Source organism: Xiphophorus hellerii, chromosome 12 (genome assembly GCF_003331165.1).
Source record: "Xiphophorus hellerii strain 12219 chromosome 12, Xiphophorus_hellerii-4.1, whole genome shotgun sequence".
NCBI lineage: Eukaryota > Metazoa > Chordata > Actinopteri > Cyprinodontiformes > Poeciliidae > Xiphophorus > Xiphophorus hellerii.
The window spans coordinates 24711130-24721867 of record NC_045683.1 but is presented as its reverse complement, the minus strand read 5'-3'; the positions used below and the strand labels follow the sequence as shown (position 1 = coordinate 24721867).

Here is a 10738-nt window from a genome sequence, read left to right as displayed (position 1 = left end):
CACGGTCACATTTACATGATGGGTTAGGTCCGCTTTCTTGCACACATAAACCCATTTGCTGATGTCTGTGCTGAGTAATAACAGCTGGGAAAGACAGATTCCAGACACAGTTGGGATGCTGACGCAGCAACACTGCCACCTACTGACGACGTTTATACAGCATGCTGAAGTTTTATGTGCTGAAGTCAATGCAACTGATTTATCTCTCTCCATCCATCCATCCATCCATCCATCCATACATCCATACATCCATACATACATACATACATAGATAGATAGGATCTTCCTCATCAGCAAACGGGCATCAGAGTTTTCCCACGACATATGCTCATTTCCATAGTCAGCAATTAAAAATACACCCACAAATGCAAAAAAAAATTACAACTCATAAGGCAACATTTCACAGTAGCTTTCAAAGCGAGCCATCTGTCACAAAATCCCGTAACACCACTTTTTTCCCTTCTTTTTTTGATGAGCAGGACAAAAGCAAGTGCTGGAAACCAGATGCTGGTGGCAAAGTGAAGTAGTTGCCAGAAAGAAAAAAAAATCTGAAAACTCCTTCTCACCACCAACTGTTCGCACTGGTTTTGCAAAACTAATTGCTGCTCATAATTAACTATCCAAATAGTGTATATTTGGTGGTTTGTTTTACTGTGATTGGGTAAAGAAAAGGCAGAAAATGTGGCACTAAATTATGTACTATGAAATATGGAATTTAAGCTAACTCTGCATAGTAAAATACTAACATAAACACATATGCAATTCAGTAACTTTTGGATAGCAAAATCCTATTTTTAAACAAAAATATCCATTGCATTCATAGACGTTTTAGTCATGGATTATTTCAAAATGGATGGCAAATAATGTCTGTGCTAAAACCATTAAGGTTCTTCTTAAATTGCTTCACACTTGCTAAAGTTTTCTGAAGGTGTCAGAGAATAACTTGAGGGCTCTCCAGTTATTTTATTTTATTTTTTTAATCTATTTGTTTTTTTTGCAAAAACAGGCAGGCATGCCCTTCAAAATAAATGTCACCCATCAATCTTATAATGGTCATGTAATATTTGAAAACCACCAGTAGCAAGCTAGTAGCGTCATGTTTCACTGCAATTTGGCTACCAGTACAGGAAGAGCCAGACAGCAAAAAGGTATAACATTTTCTGAGAATAAAAACTTGAAAAGCCTACCAAAATTATTGAAAATTAAATGTGTCGGTTATGCCTGCGTAGAAACAATCACAAATAATAAACGGTGTAAATAGCACTATTATATACTTTATAGTCAGCATTTTAAATAATGTTATCAATATTGCACTTCCATATTAGATATAAGTGCATAAATTTCTTGGTAATACCTCATACTGACACCATTCACTTCACAGGCACATTGACAGTGAATTTAATCTACAGTATTTTACTTTTTTCCCCCTATACCTCAACACTACAGTAGCTCGATGGTCGTCTCTGCAGGTAAACCACAAAGCATTGAGTGCACGGCTTGTGGTTAGGTGACAAACTATTACTGACCAAAATGTTTTGTTTTTTTTTACTTTTCTTTTAAATAAAACAGGAAATAGTCTATTGGGGACAGATATAAAACAACATAAATATATTCTCACCTGTTCACATGCGTTTCATTTTTTAGCCTCTTTTAGTATTAATGACGGCGGAACCTTGGGCAGTCTCGTGGTAAATGGGGACTAAATCAAGGTGGGACTGTTTGGGGCGTGTGGGAAGCTTCCTGTTTTGAAAATTAAACAACTGGTGCCATTAGTTCAGCGCTCAGTGGGATATTGCATCAACTTCTTTTGCTTTAGGTAATGCAGAATACTTTCTATGAATAAAGTTAGCATGTAAATAAGTTTAGCCAGGATTTCTGGCTCGAATGCTAATGCTAGCTGTAGTTTTAGCCGTGTATAAGACAGCTAAATGATAGTGCTAACGATCTCCAACTCGCGTTGACATGAAGCTAACGATTGTTTTTGACAGCACACACATTTGCCTTAAGTCTTTTCTTTGGAAAATATTAATTTACCTGCTTTTTGAACACATTTTAAGCCAGTTTCCACTTATTGTGGACGCTTTCTGTCTCTGGCACGTAGAGGTGTAAACGGTGGAGGAGCCATGCCTTTCCTCCATGGGTTCCGACGGATCATCTATGAGTATCAGCCGCTTGTTAACGCTGTTATGCGTGTGGTTGGGGTAGAAGAAGAAGAGAGGAATAATGAAAACAGGTAAAGCGGGGGAAAAAAAAACTTAATGTAAAGGATGACTCAGTTTCAAGATTAGCTGTTTCTGCTTTTAGCAAACTGTCTATTTGAAAATAAAACAGAATCTCCTTATTGAAATTTTTTACATTGAAAAAGTAACTCATTAGAGTGGTGTTTACCATTATTATTTTTAAACATGTCTTGTTTCTTCTTTATTGTGAAAAGTCCAGAGGAAGAGTCCAGTCGGTGTAGCTCTTTGGTGGAGCTGCTGCAGCAAGAGTCCCAGTCTGAGGTGTTCCTGGAAGGCATCAGCTACGCCCTGTTTAAAGTGGCAGAGAGGGGACTGGTGTATGCAGCCAAGATCCTCCTACGATATGGAGCCGATATAAATTTTGAAGGTGAGCATTCATAGGTTGTTTCACAGATGCCACATTTATTTCCATGAGTTTTGTGCAACTCTGACAAATTAATGAACAGTGGAGCAAAGTCAGCAACTACTGCCTTGTATTTAATAGTGGAGGGGTAGACTTATGTTTTTTTTTTTTGCTCCCATATTTTTGGACCCCTCAAAAATGGAATCACAAACTGCATTCGGACAAATTTGTGAAGTTTTTGGTTAATTATCATTAACGTTTTGCACACAAATAAGAAAAAAGGTATTAGAAATACTTGCAAAGTTTAGTTCTACCCTCCTTCATCACTCCAGCTCAACCTGAGTGATGATTTGGAAACAAAAGTTGCTTTGTGATCTTTTCTGTCCCATTTACAGGAAAAGAAAGGAAAAAATAAACAACAACACTTCGGCATCTCTCCAATTCTCTTTAAATAAGAACAATCACAGTTAAAAAAAAAAAAAAACTTTGTTCAGCGCTGGACTAATGAGGCTGGCTTTTTTGGGGTGGTGCACTACTTGGTTTTTTTGAAGGAAAAAAATTGTTAAGTTAGCAACCGTGCTTTCCCTGATCTTGACTACAGCCCTGCTTATTTTCCTATGCTCATCCCCTCACTTGGCCAAGCCCCTCAGTATCTCTTTGCACCAAAAGTTTTCAGATATTGACTGCTTATGCCTTCACAGGGGCTTTATTTACACTTCTATACCAATATAATGATTATTTGGATACAGAGCTCAATCAGCTACTCATAGAAATCAATGGATTTTTCCATAGACACCATTGAACCTGAAGGTAAAAACTTTTTATGAATCATTTTTCTGTATGCAAAGCTCTATTCTGTAGCTTCATCACTAGATGAAGCTTGAGAGGACCTTTCTGATGATCTTTGCTTATCCAAATAGCCGTACACATTACCCATACAGGAAGCAAGACATACCACAGACTTCCCTGTGCAGCAACAGATTCTTTCTATGTTGCTACACAACCAGGCTGCAGCTTAAACTTTGCTGTAGTGACCTCTTGTGGTTTAAGACATGCGTGTCCTGTGGGACATAATTAGTGGATCCATGCAGAGGCTCCTTTATTCATCTCTCGCTTCTCCTGAATACCTCTCTCCTGTGAGTTGGCACTGACAAATGTTCTGACAAAGCATCTGGAGCAAAGTGCTCCAGATTCCCTGTTTTCTAGTTTTTCCTCTTAATTCCATTCATACTAAAGCCACAAGCGTTCAGAGAAGCAAAGCAAAGATAAAATGTACATTTAGTTATTTGTCCGCTTTTTTTGTGTGTGCAAATATATAAACTGTCTATTAGATTAAAAAATCACTTTGAAGATTATTATGTTTTTTCCTCTGTCTAGACCCTGTGTCATACTACAATCCTCTACATATAGCCGTTTTAAGGAACAGGCCAGACATGGTGAGGCTGCTGGTTGGACATGGAGCGGACATTGAAAAGAGGGACAGGGTGAGTTTCTGTCTTGCTTTCTCCCAATTTATCGCCTTCCTGAATCTGTATCATGGTGAATAAAGCATCTACTACACATCTGCAGATCCACGAGAGCAGTCCCTTGGACCTTGCGAGTGAAGAGTCAGAGAGACTGCCTTGCCTGATCACATTGCTGGACCTTGGTGCAGATGTAAATTCAAGGGACAAACATGGTATGTTGCTTTCTTGCTGAAGCACATCAGCTCATACATCTATTTACTCTAAAGTGTTATTGCTTTGGTCTTTTTTATTAAAGGGAAAACACCTTTGCTCCACGCATTAGCAAGCAGCGATGGACTGACTGTGCACAACACAGAGAACATCCGGCTTTTACTGGAGAGAGGTACGGCTGACTCTTAAATGGTTTCCAGCTTCTCCGTGTTTGTCTGTTCTCTCTTTGGTTGGTCAAGTGTTAACTCAAACTTCAAATGCTACAAGCGTAATTAACTTAATCTAATCTGATCAAAGCATTGGATGTGGGTTTTGATCAAGGCTTTCTTTAAATGATCAGAGCCCTTAAAGGAACTCAGCCTCTGATGTTTGTCTGCTGCCTGTTATTTTATGCACATAAAAAGTGCCACTTGTGTTTGTGCACAAAACTGTTCACGAAACCATCCATATTGTTTTGGATTTCCCTAACAACTTAGGTGGTTTTGGTTTATCCCTTTTATAATGGTGTAAAGAGTGATGGAGTGATTGCTATGAGGGGCCGTTTAGGACAAAATTTACGTTTTGTCTCTCACACACTACCAAAAAGTCTCGCATACTCCAAAAAAGTAGCCACACACACTCCAAAAAATTACGTTTTGTCTCTCACACACTACCAAAAACTCTCGCATACTCCAAAAAAGTAGCCACGCACACTCCAAAAAATTACGTTTTGTCTCTCACACACTACCAAAAACTCTCGCATACTCCAAAAAAATAGCCTCGCACACTCCAAAAAATTACGTTTTGTCCCTCACACACTACCAAAAACTCACGCATACTCCAAAAAAATAGCCTCGCATACTCAAAAAAATTACGTTTTGTCCCTCACACACTACCAAAAACTCTCGCATACTCAAAAAAATTACATTTTGTCTCTCACACACTACCAAAAACTCTCGCATACTCAAAAAAATTACGTTTTGTCTCTCACACACTACCAAAAACTCTCGCATACTCAAAAAAATTACATTTTGTCTCTCACACACTACCAAAAACTCTCGCATACTCAAAAAAATAGCCACGCACACTCAAAAATTACTCACGCACATTCAAAAAATACTCAAATTGCGTATACACACACTACTAAAATGTCACACACACACACACAAACGTTAACTTTCTCGCTCACATACACTGTACTAACAGCTCGCACATTCACAAACGTTAACTTTCTCGCTCACATACACTACTACCAGCTCGCGCACATACACACAAACGTTAACTTTCTCGCTCACATACACTGCTAACAGCTCGCACACACACAGACGTTTATCTCTCACATACACAAGACTAAAGTTGAACACACACACAGTACTAAGACTCGTTTTATGTATGTGTGAGAGCGACACTCTTTTTGAATGTGTGAGAGCGACACTCTTTTTGAATGTGTGAGAGTTGTCACGGAAGAGGCGGGGCATAATTTTTGGATCAAACTGCGCATGCGTAGATCCTAAACTATAAGTTTCGATTGTTGACTCACTGTATGTTCTATTACTTAGTATATTTGTGCTTTTAAATATATATAGAACGTTTAACTTTCTTGTAGATTAAATGTGCTATAGAAATAAATGAATCTGATTGATTGATTAAAAATAGCAAAATTGCTGTAGTACAATCTGTCCACTGGGTGCCAGTATTACAGGAATTATTAACCGGCGCCAACTAGTGCCGAAGAAGAAAGAGTTTGCTATACCGAACATGGCTAACTCTAATTCGAAACGAGAGAGAATTGGTCAGGCAGCTGCCATTTTAAACACCATTCTATCTTCTCCGGAGGCAACCAGCACTTTGACAGGCGCATTAAACGATTCAACGACTGCCCGCAGTGCTACAATCTGGCACCCAGTGGACAGATTGTACTACAGCAATTTTGCTATTTTTAATCAATCAATCAGATTCATTTATTTCTATAGCACATTTAATCTACAAGAAAGTTAAACGTTCTATATATATTTAAAAGCACAAATATACTAAGTAATAGAACATACAGTGAGTCAACAATCGAAACTTATAGTTTAGGATCTACGCATGCGCAGTTTGATCCAAAAATTATGCCCCGCCTCTTCCGTGACAACTCTCACACATTCAAAAAGAGTGTCGCTCTCACACATTCAAAAAGAGTCTCGCTCTCACACATTCATAAAGAGTGTCGCTCTCACACATTCATAAAGAGTGTCGCTCTCACACATACATAAAACGAGTCTTAGTACTGTGTGTGTGTTCAACTTTAGTCTTGTGTATGTGAGAGATAAACGTCTGTGTGTGTGCGAGCTGTTAGCAGTGTATGTGAGCGAGAAAGTTAACGTTTGTGTGTATGTGAGCGAGAAAGTTAACGTTTGTGAATGTGCGAGCTGTTAGTACAGTGTATGTGAGCGAGCTGATAGTAGTGTATGTGAGCGAGAAAGTTAACGTTTGTGTGTGTGTGTGTGACATTTTAGTAGTGTGTGTATACGCAATTTGAGTATTTTTTGAATGTGCGTGAGTAATTTTTGAGTGTGCGTGGCTATTTTTTTGAGTATGCGTGAGTTTTTGGTAGTGTGTGAGAGACAAAATGTAATTTTTTTGAGTATGCGAGAGTTTTTGGTAGTGTGTGAGAGACAAAACGTAATTTTTTTGAGTATGCGAGGCTATTTTTTTGGAGTATGCGTGAGTTTTTGGTAGTGTGTGAGGGACAAAACGTAATTTTTTGGAGTGTGCGAGGCTATTTTTTTGGAGTATGCGAGAGTTTTTGGTAGTGTGTGAGAGACAAAGCGTAATTTTTTGGAGTGTGCGTGGCTACTTTTTTGGAGTATGCGAGAGTTTTTGGTAGTGTGTGAGAGACAAAACGTAAATTTTGTCCTAAACGGCCCCTCATAGATTGCCGCATCTCTTACCTACTGGTGTTGGGTAAAGCTGCACAGAAAGCAGCTAAATCAATGGTCATCTATTTTTGTGCCATTAAAAGCCGAGCAGGAGAAAAACCATCTCTGTTTACAAGCCAAATTATCAACAATTCCATTTCTAACAAAATGTAAACATGCTAACATTAACCCAGCACCACAGCAGAAAGGTTCCGTACAAGTAACATTATATTTTTAGAAACACTAGGCTGTCCTTCAGAAACTCTTGTGGGGAAAAAATATCCAGCGATAGAGATGGGCGATATAAACAAAAATATATATAAATATTTTGCTAACAATAAAAGCGACGATCTTTTCTGTGACCACAAACACTTCTCTTAAAAAAGTACATACCCACTTTTAAATAGGCTTCTTCTGGACAAACGGACATGAACTGAACACTGTAACTGTTATTGATATTTATTGATGCTTTTATGGAACAAACAGGGGAGTAAACAGTAAAAATAACAATTTTGACTTTACAGCCAGATTTGAGGTTTTAAAACATCATTAATTGGAATTTATTGTTTCCATAATAAATCGAAATTATAATAAGACATTGTTTACAAAAATGATAAATATTAGGAAAATCGTCCATTTTTGGCTGTCAAGAACAACTGATGCTTCAGCATCCTGAATGTGCAGAATGGTGAGTCAGGTAGGACTTAGTCACAGTACCAATGAAGACCACAAAATAGTGATTAAACGTTAAAGCTGTTCAGAACCCTTATACAACCAGCATGACAGCACAGCTTCAACAACAATCTACCTGTTGTAGAACATTCTCTCCAACTTGGTTGTTACTGAAACAGTTCAAGTTCTGATCAATAACACTCCTGCAGGCACGAGGCAGAGACGCACGTCTTTTATTATCTAGAGCAAAACTCCCACAGTCGGTTGTACAAAATGGGTCAAAATACAATCTCGCAAAGTAGTTTCAGAGTTCTGAGAATCTTGCAGAACAAACTTGTAATCATTTTCCTGGGAGAAATTCTTTGACTCCACCGCACAACGGCTGAGGGGGAGCACAAGTCTCCGCGATGATTGTTCAGCCTCCAGAAGAAAATTAAAACCGCCATCAGGGGTCGTCTGAGGCAGCGTTACAAAAGCTAAAAAAAAAAAAAAGAAAGGAGAAAAAAACAATTGCTTCTGCAGCTGTCTCCCCTGATTATTCACAAGCCGGCAGCCTCTTTAAATCCTTGAGGATCAGGAGGAAGGTTTGGGTTCAGTTTAGGCTACGGCAGCTCATCCAAGTAAGTTTCAGATATTTCCTATTAAGAGTTTGTTTAATCTCTGTTGTAATTTTTTCATATTTTGTGTTTGAACTCCGTTTATCCGAAATCAGAAGAAAGTAATGTAACAATATGAGATATATTTCACTGTCTTATAAAAACCATGCTGGTGTTAAGAAATGTTTGCTGAAAACAACTTAATCCACCTTTAGGAACTTTGTCTGAAATGAATCCTATGTAGCCGAGAAATGCATGAACCTAACTGATTATCGGTATTAGCAGAGGTTTGTGTTATTTCCTCCAAACAGCTCAAGAAAACAATAAGTTAATACAAGAAATAATTACTCTAATTTGTTTTATCTAACTCTTTTTAGTCATGCAGTGTGAACTTTTTTTTATTTTGTTACATTGCAACCTCATGTTAGAGCATAACTCTAAAATAGAGCAGAACAGACTTATGGGTTTTACTTATTTATTTTTTTACTAAAATGTAACCTGAAAAAATTACAAATTAATGATCGGAGATGATAACCATTCAGTCTGAGCGTGAGCTATGTGCAAAAAAATTCTGATCCTGTAGAGACATGCTCCAAAACACTTAGCTATATATAGTATGCAGCAATCAGTGGTTCTCCAAAGTATAGGCTCAAGAGGGCTGATTGCCGATGCACACCACTCTTAAGGGTTTTTTTTTTAGTGTTGCATGAAATCTGGAAGTTCACTTCAGAGTTGTGATTTATTTTATTTCGGTTTGTCACGTGAAAGAGCAATAAAATGCGATGAGGTTTTATTGCTCTTTCACGTGACAAACCGAAATAAAATGTAAGAATACGTTCGGGGTTTATGTATTTTTATCTGTTTGTTGTTGCTGTATCCCTCGTCTCAAGGGGCCGACGTCAACGCTGCCACTGTAGACGGCGAAACGGTGGAGTCGTCCTTGGTGTTCCTGGTGACGGAGGCTCTGGACGCCAGCGCGGAGGATGCCGCTGAGATCGGTAAATTCTGCCTCAAAGCCACGCAGCTCCTACTGTCCCACGGCGTGGACCCCAGCTGCTGCATGAACGAGGACGGCGATTCCTCGCTGATGCAGACGAGCCTGGAGCACTTCGACTTGCTCTTTCCTCTGGCCGTGCTCCTGATCCAGAGCGGAGCCTCTCTGGTCTGCTCCCACCACAGTTCCTCCTGTTGGTCGGGTTACAGCCTCCTCTTCCAGAGGCTTCAAACCGCCCTGCTGCGCTGCACTGATCAGAGTCACGCCGCTGAGCTCTTGGAGCAAGCGGAGATGTTGCTGGACTTGGCGAGGGTAAATGTCCCAACGCTGAATCTGCCTTCGAAGGTGGAGCTCCCTGTGGCCAACCTGGACTCTCACCCGTACGCTCAGGCTCTAATAGGCCTACACAATCGCGTAGTGGAGCGTGAAGGAAGCCCCCCGCCTCTACGTTGCCTTTGTAGGGCATTTATAAGGAGCTTCCTACAGCCCTGGCCACTGGTGGACAGAGTAAAAGCATTGCCTTTACCAGACAGACTGAAAGAGTTTCTGCTTCCGGAGCTCACCTACACCCCAAAGGCTGGCTGGGCCTGCTTCAAACCCCAACACACTCAGGGTTAATAGAAACTAATTACCCTGAAATGAAATTGTAAATTTAGCTGTTTGCAAATTAAACAAAAGGTGACAAAACCTTAATGCCTTTTTTGTTCTAAATTATTTTTTCTTTTCCCCTGCCCCCCTTTTTTTTTTACTTTGAAATACTAATATTTTTACAACCTTTTTTTGTTTGTACAGCTAAATGTAAATAATTAAAAATGCTGCAGTACAAAATGAAACCATGTGAAGGCAGTGTTGAATCACAGCAGTACACGCAATGATCTAAGATTTTTTTTTTTCTTTGTCTGTTAAACTTGTTCCATTTGAGTAGAATCCATCTATATCTTATGGCCTTTTTGTGGTGATGCTGTGTTGTGTCATTTATGTACGTTTTTCCATATTATATTGGAATAAAAAAAAAATGTGATCAACACTTTTCTATTGGCTTGTTTTTACACTTCTTTGCATTCTGTAAAAACTGCTCCGGCCTCTAGTTGTCCAGTAGGTGGCAGTATAGCGCCGGATAGGAGTGCTGCACTCGCAGGCTACCTGCACAAGGGGAATAATTAATGCCATGTATGTACCACATGGTTGTGCTCATACACCAAACCTCAGAATAGCTGCTAAATAAAGCGGCGCGAGTTAAAGGCAGCAGCACAGCAGGAAGAGTCTGCCTTTTGTAGCTTTGACATAATGTGGCTGCTGAAGTAGAAAGCTTTACCAAGCATTCCTAATGTTTCTGAT

At 39.3% G+C, this 10738-nt stretch overlaps 1 protein-coding gene across 1 annotated transcript; it reads left to right on the top strand.

Moving 5' to 3' along the window:
- Window positions 1-1678: 1678 nt before the first annotated feature.
- asb6 (ankyrin repeat and SOCS box containing 6) lies at window positions 1679-10427 on the top strand. The gene is made up of 7 exons (XM_032579163.1): window positions 1679-1816; window positions 2102-2233; window positions 2435-2607; window positions 3961-4067; window positions 4153-4261; window positions 4345-4431; window positions 9297-10427. Exons 2-7 carry the CDS (start codon window positions 2124-2126, stop codon window positions 10016-10018), a joined length of 1308 nt encoding a protein of 435 aa, XP_032435054.1. The 5' UTR covers window positions 1679-1816; window positions 2102-2123; the 3' UTR covers window positions 10019-10427.
- The last annotated feature ends 311 nt before the right edge of the window (window positions 10428-10738 follow it).

Bases quoted from the DNA above. Each gene is read 5' to 3' on its own strand.
- asb6 (XM_032579163.1), top strand. From the start codon at position 2,124: ATGCCTTTCCTCCATGGGTTCCGACGGATCATCTATGAGTATCAGCCG. The intron at 2,608-3,960 runs GTGAGCATTCAT...TCCTCTGTCTAG, and splicing joins AGCCGATATAAATTTTGAAG to ACCCTGTGTCATACTACAAT. The intron at 4,262-4,344 runs GTATGTTGCTTT...TTTTTATTAAAG, and splicing joins AAATTCAAGGGACAAACATG to GGAAAACACCTTTGCTCCAC.